The sequence below is a fragment of the Mustela nigripes genome, chromosome 15 (genome assembly GCF_022355385.1).
Source record: "Mustela nigripes isolate SB6536 chromosome 15, MUSNIG.SB6536, whole genome shotgun sequence".
NCBI lineage: Eukaryota > Metazoa > Chordata > Mammalia > Carnivora > Mustelidae > Mustela > Mustela nigripes.
In genome coordinates this window covers 84,793,783-84,806,801 of record NC_081571.1, presented here as the reverse complement: position 1 = coordinate 84,806,801, position 13,019 = coordinate 84,793,783, and the positions used below count along the sequence as shown (strand labels likewise).

Sequence of the window (13,019 nt, the reverse complement as noted above, 5' to 3'; positions counted from 1 at the left end):
CATCACCACCATCACCATCACCACCGTCACCACCACCATCACCACCATCACCATCATCATATCACCACCTCACCACCATCACCACCGTTATCACCATTAGCCATCACTATCACCTCAACACCATTGTCATCATTATTATCACCACCATGACGACCACCACCACCACCATCATCATCATCACCATCGTCATACAGCAGCATCATTTTCTGTAAAAGGAAGGTGTTGACCAGTGGTCTGTCTGGACCATCCAGCACAAATGTCCTAGGGTGCCCTCCATTTCTCAGCTGTAGTGGGCAGCCATCTCTGGAAGTGTTTTAAATTTAAATTTAAGCTCCTTCTTGGGGACTGTCCTTTTCCAGATTGCACCCCCTATCTCTTCGCCCTCAGAACATGTGGTACAGTGGAGAGTGCTGGCTGTTACTCCTCACAAGGCTGTCTCATGGGCAACACAGGTTTTAAGGACTCAAGGAGGGTCCCCCAGTGGCAGAGTTGGGAGTACAGTCCAGAGGTCACGGTGGCCCACTTCAAGGGCAGAGTTCCTTGGTCAGGGTCCCTCCTTTCTTTAGAGAGGGACACATGGAATGAGAGAGAGTGTGGGGCAAGTGGAGGGCAAGGAGAGAATCTTGAGCAGGCTCTGCTCTCAGCACGTGAGCCCAACACAAGGCGGAAATCAGGAGTCAGACACTTGACTGACAGAGCCACCCAGGTGCCCCCCCCTTTTCGGAAGTCTTCTCTTGACACTGTCCCAACTCATGGGAAGAGGCGCAGTGCCAACATAGTCTCTGCGGCCCCGTCTGGCCCTTGGGTGGGTCTAGCAGATCTGGCCTTGGTGGCTGTGGCTGATGGGCTGATTCTCTCTACTTGTTCCAAACTGCTCCTGCCCCTTCCCACAGGCGGTCACAGGTGCCATGAGAGAAGAGAAGCGGGCCCAGATGGACATGGGGGATTTGTCAGAAGATGAGTGAGTCATGCCTGTGGCGTTATCCACAGAGACTGGGGTTCTCCTCTACCACGGCGTCTGCTGGGCCTCAGGTGGAATGTGCAGGACCCCACTGCTTGCCTGCCTTCCTCTTCTGGGTCTGCAGAGACCCAAGCTTTGATGAGCCTGGAGGGGCTGAGAGGCGAGCCGTGGGACTCAGGGACAACCCTTAGCTTGGGTCCCCTTCACCCGACAGCCAGACCCTTTCTCCCCATCCCATCAGCCAACGCATTGGCCAGACTATGAGGTGGGAGAGGTGGCAGGAAGCAGAGAAGGTGAGAGGGATGTGTGTCCATGGGGACGATGCCAGCTTCTCCGTTTGGGGTTTCGCAGGGAGGGAGGCCCCATCACCGGTCAGAGACTCTGCGAAGTGCGCCAGGCCCCTGCACGGGGGTGGGAGGCATGTTTGATCTGATCACTCACACCCTCCTAGGGTAGGCACTGGCTAGAGCCAGCCAAGTCCCACGAAGTCCTGAGGCCATAAAGGGCACTGGAAGCAAGCCGATGTGTCACCCAAGGGCCGCGGATCTGTTTTTCTTTCAAGCATAGCGAAGCGCTAGGAAGAAAGCGACGGTTCATCCAGCCCCGGGATGAACACTGTGTTAGCACCGCGGCTTACCTGCTCCAACACTTCTTAAAAGAAAAATAGCTCTAATAGAGATATTTAGATACAAAGTAAATTCCTTTGTAAAACCGACACATGGTCCTTTTAAATAAGGAAACACAAAAACGTGTAAGTCACCCAGGGCCCTCCCAGCAACAGTGAGGTCGGCGCTGGCTCGTGGGCTCCAGTGGACACGGCTGGGCGGCTTTGTGTTCTGCCCCAAGGGCCGGCCCGACGACTCTGCTGCCCCCAGCAAACCAGCCGGCCAGGGCCAGCACGCAGATCCAAGCCCAGGCTGCTGGAGGCCGCTCGGCCAGTGGGAAGGGGGACTCCGCAGGGCCCTCCAGACAGGCCCGCCCTCACACCTGCTGGCGGTTTCGGGGTCACCCGTCTGTCCCACGGCCCTGCCCACCGGCTGTCTCCGTTTTCCTCCAAGCTGAGGCTTCTCCATGCAGGCTCTCCCCTGGGCCCATTCAGAGCAGGGCTGGGCACCCATGGGCTAGCTGCTGCTTGTGACCAGTGGATGCTTTGACATTGAGCTGTGGGGTCCCTGCAAAGGAAGAGGTACGGCTGACTTGTCCCAGAGGCAGCTTTGGTAGGAAGTGGAGGCCCCAGAGACCACCCACCGGGGAACGGCACAGGCCGCGGTGTTCAGGAAATGGGCAGGGCTGGGTGCGGGGCCGGCTGGCGCGGGCTTGGCTTTGGGGCCAAGAGGAGCGTTTGTTCAGCGAGCCTGGGTCAACAGCTAGCTTATGATCAACAGCCCCTTCTGGTTCGGCCTCTCAGCGCGGAGGACAACAGCACGGGGTGGGCGGGAGGAAGCTCGGGCGCTGTGGGGAGGGCAAGCCCAGCTCTGCACCGGAGTCCGCTCGTGTGTGCAGGGCCCCGTCACCCTCTGACTGGCAAGCCCTGGGCCCCCGGGCTTGATGAGGGCATGGGCTGCTGGGGTGGAGGGTGCTGCCTGCGGCACTGGGCCCTGAGCTCGGGTGGGCGTGCCTGTCTCTCCCGGCTGTAGGACCAGGACCAGCTGGGTGTGCTGCATCCCCTACTCCACCCGAAGGAAGACGAAGGAGAGCGTGTAGCTGCCGTGGACAAGGTAGTCGGCGTCGGGACAGGGCTGGAGGCCCGGGGGCATCTGGAGGGGACGGAAAGCTGCTCTCCTGACCTGCTGGCCGCCTCAGTCCTGCAGTGAGCTGGTGGGGAGGGACTGGGGCTTGAGACAAGCATCCCTGAGAAATGACACTGACACCATTTCAGGGCACCGAGGACCACCCAGGTATGACCCACTGGTCCGCTGGCTAAGCGACGAGGCCATCTTACACAATAAAGTGTGAACGGAAGTTGTTCTCTCTCTCTGGTTCCCGCTGCGGGGTCCCCATCTCTTCCATGTACCTCGTTCCCTGAAGTGTAACTGGGTGGGGGGGAGCTCCGGGATAGAAGGTGGAGCCTCCCAGGTCACGTGTGCAGGACGGCGATGGCGGCCGTGACCACCTAGCCCTGCCCTTCAGATCATATGAACACCAAGAAACAAAGTCAGCTCCCCCTGGCGTCCTGGAGAGGGCTCTATTCTCAGCGATGGCCCATGAACTTGGCCCCCAGTGCACCTCAGGGGAGTCCCAGCCCCAGGGAGAAGAGCCCTGAGGGAGGCCAAGCGTGTTCCCTGAGCCCTGGGAGGCAAACCTGACCAGGGGAGTGCCAGCCCTACAGCCGTGTGCAGGAGCTGTGAGGGTCGGGGGCTCCCGGGGACACCGCGTCACACATCGAGGCTCTGGGAGACGGTGCTCACAGGACGACGGGGCGGGAGCAGAGGGCCACGCAAAGGGAAGCATGACAGGGCTTCGCAGTGTCTTGTTCAGACAGTTGAGGCTCCGCCAACTGCCACAGGCCAACCAGCATCCAACCGAAGATGGAGAACGCAGCACACGCACGCACTGTCACCCCCATGAGCATGTGCACACGCACACGCACACGTACGCACACATACACGCACACACGTAGGCAGTCACACCCTCACATGCGCACGCACATACAGCACACACAAGTGCTCAGGGGAACGAGGGCCCATGAGAAGCGGCATCTCAGGGTGAAGAGTATCTGGGCTCAGAGCTCAGAGGAGTCCCACAGGTGAAGCCCTCAAACGCCCGCCATCCCCCCGGGGCAGCGCTGTTGGTCTGAGAGCAGCGAGGCTCAGAGGCAGCTGCAAACTGCTGAGATCCACTGCGTGAACCAGCATCCCTGGGCAGGCAGGGGCCAAGCTGTCACAGGACCAGATCCCAGAGCGGGTCACTTGCCAAGCGCTCCGAGCACTCCGTGGGCTCAGAGGTGCCGTGCACGGAGGCCGGATCACTGCTCAGACCCTGTCCCAGCCCCCAGACAGGCAGCCCCCGTCCCCGCCCAGCTCCTACCAGACACCACCTACTACGGAGGCCCCCAGGAAGCTTCTGGAGACACAGTTGGTCTGCCCCGTGGCCGGGACAGGAGGAGCAGACCTCCATGCTCGGGTCCCAGGGCCCCCTCCCCAGGGCAGCACTGACCACAGTGGCTTTGCAGATTCCTCTGTGCCCAGGCTCAGCCACAGGACAGGAGGGTGACGGCCTGGGTGGCCCTTTGGCGTCCATTCCTCTCACCGTCCGTCCCTTGTCAAGGCATGTGGCTGCCGGCTTCTCAGGGCTGGAAAGCGGGGAGGCCACAGTGTGCACAGCGGGGCTAGCTTGCTTGAACCTTTCACCGGGTTAGGGTATAAACTCCCAAATCAGATCATGTCTGACTTTTCACTGGGCCTCTGAACCTTAGAGGTCTGGGGGTGTCTTCCGGTCGGCTGGGCCAGCGATCGTCTGGGTGCATCTGCCGAGCACCCGGGCCAGGGCGGGCCTGGGGTGTAACTGGAGGCGTTTGGCTTGCAGGTGTGGGGGCTTTGTCCAGCCTTCTCCTCCATGCCAAGTCCCTGAGCTGCGGGCAGGGGGGCCCCGGAAGCCAGGGGCTCTTGCGGGAGCGCACACGCGGGGAAAGCGCCAAGGCCCCATCCTGGGCATGTCAAGGGTTGCCAGCCCTGCCTGGCTGGACCTCGCTCTGCTGAGGCTTCCATGGAGCAGGCACTGCCTGTGGGTAGGCCCATCTGTCCCGCCTGGAAAGTGCACCAGCCCTGGGGGTGGGGGCGGGGGAGGCAACTTGGACACCCAGCGGCCGCCTAGAGGAGGTAGGTTCACATGGAGCAGTAGGGCCCGCTCGCTGGCAGCCAGAAACACAGCAGGCTGGACGGCAAGCAGGAGCCACAGTGTTCAGCCTGAGCTGCTGGCCGCCCTGGCGCCCCGGTGCCTTCCGACCTCTGCTGGCCTCCCCCTGCTCAGAGGCACCCCCGCCCTCGGGTTCCCCCACCTCCACCTGTCAAGGGCCCTGAGGAAGCTCACTGGTGGCATTTTCTGTCACACTGGGCTTGGCCCATGGTCGCAGGTGGTGGCCCCGTCATCCCCGGTCCCAGGCCTGGTTTCCCCCTTGGCCCTTCAGGGGGCCCGCAGACACCAGTAAGTGAGAGAGGCCACCAGAGCCCTCCTGGGGCAGGGACAGGACAGGACAGGCAGCGTCCCGCGCACACACAAGCTCAGGGAGCGACACCAGTTCTGGGCGCTGCTCCTGTGCCGCCAATACCCGCACCCCCGGCAATGCCTCCAGCCTTTTCTCTCCAGTAATGTCCCCCCCCCCCCCCCCGCCAAATCCCACATGCGTCTTCCTTGGGGGTAATACGGGAGCTCTCAAAACCCATTTAATTTCTCCTCTTTCCTATTCTCCGTGCTAGAGTCTTCGTATACTTCTATGTAATACGTAATAAGTATATATGATGAACGTGGAGCGTGGAGTGGGAGGGATATATACAGCTTTTTTACAAGCGCAGCATCGCGCCGCAACCGTTTCTTTACGAGTTTTCACTGTCCCATGCGTTTTCACCAATGTCACCCGTGAGTGGTGCTGAACACCTACCGTGGGCCACGCCGGCGACCGAGACCAACACCGCTCCTCTCGGAGTGTCCATTCCAGTGGGGCACAGAGAGCGGGCATCCGCGGAACACGGAGCTCCATAGACACGAACTCCATCACCTTGAGAAGCAACCTCCGGCAGCTGCACCCCAGGGCACAGGGCACCGTGGGGATAACGTTCCGGGCCCCCCGAGAGTCCCGGGACAGCGGCGGCGACAGCAGGCAGCAGGTGTTGGCTCTGTGCCAGGCACAGGAAGCTGTCCAGAGCGTTTTTGCGAATCTGAAGTCCTTAATTCCACCACAACCTACAGGTTCTGCTCCCAGCCCCGCTGTGTAGCTGAGAGTGTGTACGTGAGGGACCCTCGGCGACGCCGGTCACCGGCTGCTGCCCTCAGAGATCACCGTGCCCAAGCCCTGACCTAAATATGCTGTTGCCGCTGGGCAGTTGGCTTCTGGCCCTTCTCCGGGCCTCCAGGACCCTCGCGTGGAACGTGCGCCTCCCGCAGCCAGCCCTGGACACTGGCAGGTGCGCCCCGAGCGCGCAGAGACGCCTGTCCAGTGCGCCTCCTGGTGGCGGGCCTGCTGCGGCGCGACACCCGGTTCCTCAGCGGGGAGGTCACCACCACTGTCCAAGAGGTGGCGATGGCGAGTCGCTCCGTTAGCACCCGAGAATTTAAAGTCTGGTCATTCCTAAGGGGGGCTGGAATGCCAGTGCTTTGTTGGCCTCCAGCTGTGGGCAAGACGAGGCCTTGACCCAGACCCTGTGCGCACTGTGCATCTCCGCTCCTCCTGTTTAGGGCTGGGGACTTACACCCGCTGCCCAGAGGTCAGGTTCCCAGGTGCTGGCGCTCCTTGCCCTCTGACCCCATGACCCATGACCCCACGAGCTCTGTAGGACAGACCGGCAGACAGACCTCCTTGGCACTTCCACTTCGACCATCTCGGGTGCTTCCCAGGGCTGGAAATTCTTGGTTCATGTGGAAACTTACCTCAAATAGATCCTTCCCACAAAGACCTCCACAAAACAGAGGGCAAAACTCCATCTGCAGTCACCGGGTGCCCTGGTGTCCAGTGACGTGGGGTGTGGAGGGCCTGCCTGGAAGGCAGGAGCTGAGTCGGGATGGCCTGGCCACTGCACGGGCATCTGGGGGCTGCTGAGGCCTGGGGAGGTGAGAAGCGTGCCCGGGATCGAAGACCACCAGTGCACGAGCCGTGAGGGTTGTCTGGGGGCAGCCCAAGCCTGGGCAGAGGGAAAGGCGCTCTTCCTGTAGCCCTGTCCAGTGCCCCCAAACACAGCCTGCCTGAGAATCCACCCCAGGCACCCCGGACAAGGGCAAGGGGGAGGGCAGTCCTGGGGCTCAGGAGAGACAGAATCCTGTGCGGGCTGGGGGCGGGAGCCCTCATCAGGGCCGGCTAGACTTCCCCAAGGTCTCCCTCTGCTTGTTTTCGGGGGACAGGGCTTCCGGGGAGTCCAATGTGCACAAGCAGGAGGTTCGGTCCGGCGACTCCTTCTGGGTCACGCTGGGCTTAACCGGCCCAGGCCCTGGCCACAGCGCAGCAGTCTGTGGGAAAGCCACTACTGGTTCTGACCAGCACCGCCTCTGCGGGGAGCTGGGGAGTGAGTGGGCCCTCTGGCTGCAGGTTAGAAGGATTCCGTTCTGACAGAGCCGGGAGACCAGGAGGGGTGGGCGGTCCCACTCTACAGATGGTAGAACTAAGGTGCACATGGCCTCGTTCTGCCCCCACAGCCAGGGTCCCAGGGTCCCAGGGTCCCATCTCAGCGGAGACCTGGCCTAGGCAGGCTTCTCACAATGCTCTCACGGGGTCCTTCAGACACCACAGCACCCCCACTGTATCCTCTGCCCCCACAGCTGGGGGATCCCTGGGGAGCCGGCCTTGTCCCTCCCCGACAGGCACGCACCCCGCTTCCGGATTCGTCCACGGGGGAGCTCTTCGCGCCGTTTGCTGGCTGCTTCCTGCCCCTCTCGCTCTGAACACACTCCTGGGTTCCGCTCACTGTGTCACTTGCTTCCAGACAACCTCACTGCCGGTCACCAGGAGACAGTTTCCTGTCTTCAGCAAGTGGCTCCGAAGCCCCGGAGCCACCCCTGGGTCCCCACTGGCCCACTGGGGGCAGAGTCTTGGCAGGGAGGGAGGCGTGTGCATTCCTGCCTTGAGTCACACCCCAAACCATGACCTTGAAAAGCATGTTTCCCAATCACTGCCCCAAGAGTCTGGGCAGGCTGAGAGCAGAATTCCAGCCAGGAGAACACCCCTTCCCCCTCCCCCACGGATATCTGGGACGGGGGCTGCTCGAGCCAACCCCACACTAGGCCCTTGGAGGGGCCCTTCCAGAACTTCCTGGGCCCAGCCTCTAAGCCTGCAGGCGGTCAGGGCATGACCGGATCCTGATGATTTGGGGCTGTCCCTCCCTTTGGGCTTCGGAGGACGGGGATAGGGACATCCACACGCTGTCCTGCGGCTGCTCCCTTCCCGATGCGGAGTGGGGATGCCAATCCCTGCAAACAGGCTCGAGAGAGAGGCTCAGACGCCCCAGCCCGCCCTGTTCTCTGCAGCCGCAAGCTCGACCCTGGGCTAAGGGTCTCCGTCTCTCGGCCCTGATGCCTCCATTACAGTCTGGGCTCCAGGCTCTGGCACGGTTTTCTTTTCTTTCTCTCTCTTTCCTTCTCTTTCTTTCTTCCTTCCTTTCTTTCAATTTTACCTATTTATGAGAGCAAGCGTGACAGAGGCTGCGGCGGAGGCAGAGGGAGAAGCAGGCTCCATGCTGAGCAGGAAGCCCGATACGGGGCTCAATCCTAGGACCCAGGGACCACAACCCAAGCCGAAGGCAGACGCCGCACTGACTGAGCCCCCCAGGAGCCCCTCTGGCAGGGTTTTCTAAACAAACAACAGGGAAATGTGATTTCCCTGACCCCTCTGATACACACAGGTCTGTTTCAGCAACCGAACAAAATGGCCAACTGCAAACTGACACCCAGCTTGGAGACACAAGGTGGGATCAGGGGCCGCTCGCCCCCCTACCCAGTGAGGGCCTTACCCCCCACCCTGGCTACGGGTTCGTTAGTGGGCAGTGAGGGCTGGGGGTAGGGGGCTGAGGCGAAGCCCAGAGACACAGTCGGTGTTCTCTGTGGGGAAAGCAGATCAAGGCAGGCGGCTGTGGGGTGAGCAGGGTCACCAGGGTCACTAGCCAGCCTGTGACTGCGATGACCTCCCCAGGACCCAGAAGCCTGAGGGGCCGTCCCCTCACCCAGCCCAAGCCCTCTGCTGGAGCAGGAGTCGGGGGGAGACTCAGGCCAAGCTTTGCTCACATCTGTCCTCTGCACAAGGGACTGGGCTCCGCCAGTCAGAGGTCAGGACAGAGCACACCTTCCCTTTGCGGAGACCTCTCCTTCCCACACACCCCTGCCCAGGGTTGGGGGGAGCTGGGACAGAGAGGGTCAGCAGCCCTCGCCGACTCTCTGACACCCACCGGCGGCCCAACAATCCCACTCTGGCCCTAACTCCTGGGGTCAGGGTGCTCCGTCCCCCAAGCACCCCCCGTCCGGCCCCCCCGGCTGCCGTGGGGGCCCCAGTGTCTTTACTCACACAAAGCAGATTCGGTGAAACTCACTGTCCAAACGTTTTTATCTCCGTTGTGTGGGTACAATGAACCCAGTCACTGGCCATTGGTGTTTGGCTCCCCAGAGGTCAGAGGCCAGGGGTCACACTCAGCTGGCTAGGAGCCAGGAGTCCGAGCACGGTAGAAAGGGTCCTTGGGAACAGCAGATGACGCTCCTCTCCCTCGGGAACCTGCGCGGGTCCTGGAGCTCCATGCCTGGGTCTGGACAAAGCCCTCAGCGTGCCTGGCTCCGCTGAGTCCCTCGGCAGCGGTCCGGTTCTGCAGTGGTCGGTTTGGCAGCAGTCCGGTTCGCCGCGTGCGCGTCTCGTGCCGGCATCGCATTCATGCCTCGGTATCCGACGACTTGTGACGCCCCCAACAGTACCTTCTCGGTTCTTCCTCGCCCCTACCCTCACCCTCGCTGTCCTGGGGCCCCTCCCCTGCAGCAGGTGCCCGCTGCCCATTCTCTGGAGAAGCAGGGAGCGTTTTCAGCCACGTGATGTCTGGACCATCCGTCAGGCAGGGGTCCCTCTAAGTCACCGTGTGGCGCTCCAGCGATGGATGTGAACTTGGACGGGTTCTTGAGAACCTCACACCGGCTCCCAGGAGTGATGAGAAATGCTCCAGGTTCCACGGCGGGACGTCTGAAGCCAGCCTGAGCCTTGCCCCATGGCTGCTCTGGTGCTCTGGGGTGCCGGCATGCCGCGGCGTGACGTGTGATCCTGGAAAAGGCAGGACGAGCAGTCTGGGCTGACAGTCCAGAATGACGGGGGAGGAAGGCACAAGTCATACCTGCAACCCTTGGGTCCTGCACAAGCTTGGGGAGGAGAGGGGCCTCCCGCTGGGGGAGGAAGAGCTCGGGACCCTCCCCAAGCTGAGCATGGCGGATGGTGCCCAAAGTGGCCTTGCTCTGGGTTTCTCGTACCCCGCTACCCCTCCGCCGCCTGTTCACACACGTGACGGCGTGTCCAGGGATCTGCCCCTGCCAGCCGGAGAACCGGGCGGGCCCACGCATTGGAAGTTTGAGACTCAACCAGGGATGCCCAGGGCCACAGCCAGCAAGTGGCCGGGGCGCCTGCTGGGGACGCCTGGCCTGTTCGCCACATCTCTCCCTGTCCTGGCCCCTGGTCCCCCTGCACACATGCTCTGCCGGACCCTCTCAGCCCCTCAGGCAGCTACGTCTCGAATCTGGGCAAGCTCTCAAGGTCCTGGGTCCCATCACCTTGATGAATGAACAGGCCTGTTAGACTCTGAGCTCCCAGGGAGTCACCGGCCCAAGCCGCGGTGGCCACACGAGCAGGGAAAAATCTCCCGCCACCCTCGCTCCTGCTTCCGCAGACGGCCACCGGCGGCAGCCGCGTCCGCCCCAGCTGGCTGGGGATTTGGGCTTCTCAGGGCCCCAGGGGCTGCCCCCCCGCCGACGTGCCCATGCAGGACCCCGTGTTTGAGCCCTGGGTGGTGCCCCCAGGTCACCGGCTCCAGCCCGGAAGCCCTCTTGCCTCCTGTTTGCTCAGGGCTGCAGAGTGGGGGACGGGCCTGGTCTTCCCTGTACCTTCCTCTGAGCACTGCGTCGGACCGTCATGCCCAGTGGCCTCCTCACCTGTTCGGATGACCCAGCCTCTGGGCCGTGCTCTGGTGCTCCTCCAGAGAACCTGCCGCAGCACACAGAGGAGGGACGCATGGGCGAGCACAGCCCGACCGCTTCTGTGTCCGGCCTCGGAGGCCCCTGCCTACCCGCCATCCCGCTTCTGCCCTGGCCTGGCCTGCAGTGCAGGACCACGACAGTGGGTCCCCTGCTGGACAGGATTGGGAAGGGTGCAGCGGCCGCAGCCGTGGCGCCGTCGTCACTCTGTGCCCTGCCTGGCCCAGCTGCTGGACGCTCTCTCAGCACAGGCTTCCCTTTCCAGCGGCCTTTGTTCCAGAGCGGCCACTGGGCCTGGGAACTTCTGTAGCAATCATGCTCTGGCTCCCACCTCTTCCCGGAGAGCGCAGCAGGACAGCCCCAGACACAGACTGGCCCGGCCAAAGTGCTCATTTAGCATCTCACCCAGCTGACTGCCCACCCAGAAGACTCCTGAATCCTGCTGACCACCTGACCTGTCCCTTAGAAGGAGGGGCTCTCTGGGGGACGGTGCTGTGTGTCGCCTGGGGTGCTGTGCTGCGTAGCACCCACCGTGCTCAGGCCACCCCCCCGCCCCAGAGAAGGGCCCGGCCGCACCGTGCACGTGAGGGCTCCCGGACCTTGTGTAAACCTGAGGAGCCGCCCAGATCACATGGCTCCAGAGGGTTGTGTGGGCCTTGACCCACATGCGTGTGGCCTCCCCTGCCCCTTGCTGTGGCGCCCATTCAGCATGTGTCCTAGCACCTGTGGGGTCACGCTGTTGTCGTGACTGGACCGCTGGAGAGCCAGGGAGAGAGACCCCAGGGGGTCGGCCTTGGGTCCGGGTGACTGGCTGTCAAGTCTCACGCTGAAGTCCACGGTCCTCTTGGGGCACAAGCCCCGAGTCTCCACACACTGTCCCCCAGGGATTGGTGTCCCCCAGTGGTCATGGCTTCTGTGGCTTTGCTGGCTCGCTGTCTCCCACGCCCACAACTATTGGCTGACCGACGCCCTTCTGAACGAAGAGGTGTCCACTGATGCTTCACTGGTCCCCTCGGCACGATCGCAAGCACGTGGGTTTGACCCCGCGGGCTAGAGTCCGGATCCGTCACCGCACGGCTGGCTGCTCTCAGGGTCCCTCCCGCAGCACCTTCAGGCTGTGCCCTGTGTCCTTCAACAAGCTCTGACTTTTCTAATTAATTACTTTCGGGAGCATTTCCTGGCTTTCGTCCCCAAGGACGTTCCAAGCCCGTCGTGCCGTCTCCCTGTACCAGCCAGAGGTGAGCCGCCAGTTCTCCAAGGACCTGGGTCCCAGTCACACGTCAAAGCCCCAAGAGGAGACGGAGACAGCAGGAGAAGACATCCTGAGAGGAACGTTGGTGGGGGTGGAGGGCAAACCCCTCTCCGCAGGCCAGCAGGCTCAGGCCGCCGCCGTACCAAGCCCGCGGCTGGGAGACGGTCAGAAGGAACGTGGCCAGGCCCTTCACTGCAGACGGTGCCCGGCCGCACGTGCTCTCAAGGTCCCCCTCTGTGAGGTGCAAGCTGCCCTTTCCAGCTGACGGGGGCGACGGAGGTCAGGCCCTGACACATTTCCAGACCAGGATGCATGGACTCTCTCCTCTCGCAGAGGCCGTCCGTCCGTCCAGGGCCCCAGAAAACCTTCTTAAAGAAATGCTCGACTGGCATAGTCCCGGCCAGCATGTTCGGTCGGGGTGGGGGAGGCTGAAAACAGGAGGGTCTTCTGCTTCAGGGTCGCTTGTCTGGGGGGCGGGGGTGCCGCTGGCTCCGCACTCTGTTTCCGGGGCGCAGCGATCCTCCGACCGACGGGTCGGCCCCTCTTGCTTCCCCCCTCTCCAGGCTCTACTCAGGCTCGCCGCAGCCCCCACCCGTCCCCCGCACTCTTGAGTCCTCGTCCGTCATAGCCGGGCCCTGGAGGGGTGACTCGTGGAAGCCGCCGTGTCTCCAGGGCTGCGGATCCCACTCAGCGTGCAGGCGGCCCTGGGGACCGGGGCGAGAGCCCCTGCTGGAGCCTGGTCCCCGCAGTGTCAGAGCCATGACCCCGTTGTCTGCTCGCTCACGGGGTCTACGTGCCTTGCCCCCAGGCCCCTCTGCCCAGCGCCAGGCCCTGCAGGACTGCAGCCCAACCCTTTCACAGTGAACCACCTTTGACACCTACGGGGTTCAGTCTGTGACCCACCTGGTCCTGTGTCAAGCCTCAGAAACAGGTGTTGCCATCAGCTCTGTT

At 62.6% G+C, this 13,019-nt stretch overlaps 1 protein-coding gene and 1 long non-coding RNA gene across 2 annotated transcripts in view; one reads left to right on the top strand and one right to left on the bottom strand.

Annotated features, from left to right (window-relative positions):
• Positions 1-5,243, top strand: part of C15H13orf46 (chromosome 15 C13orf46 homolog) — a 13,364-nt gene extending 8,121 nt beyond the window's left edge. The window contains exons 7-8 of the mRNA XM_059377801.1: positions 894-961; positions 2,599-5,243. Coding sequence (XP_059233784.1) covers positions 894-961; positions 2,599-2,665 — 135 coding nt within the window. The 3' untranslated portion in view covers positions 2,666-5,243. The remainder of the gene's footprint in view (positions 1-893; positions 962-2,598) is intronic.
• A 3,939-nt stretch (positions 5,244-9,182) lies between these two features.
• Positions 9,183-11,207, bottom strand: LOC132002756 (uncharacterized). Its single transcript, XR_009400002.1, has 2 exons — positions 10,775-11,207; positions 9,183-9,896 (listed from the first exon to the last, which is right to left on the bottom strand). It is a non-coding gene; the product is annotated as an uncharacterized LOC132002756 (long non-coding RNA).
• Between the last annotated feature and the right edge of the window lie 1,812 nt (positions 11,208-13,019).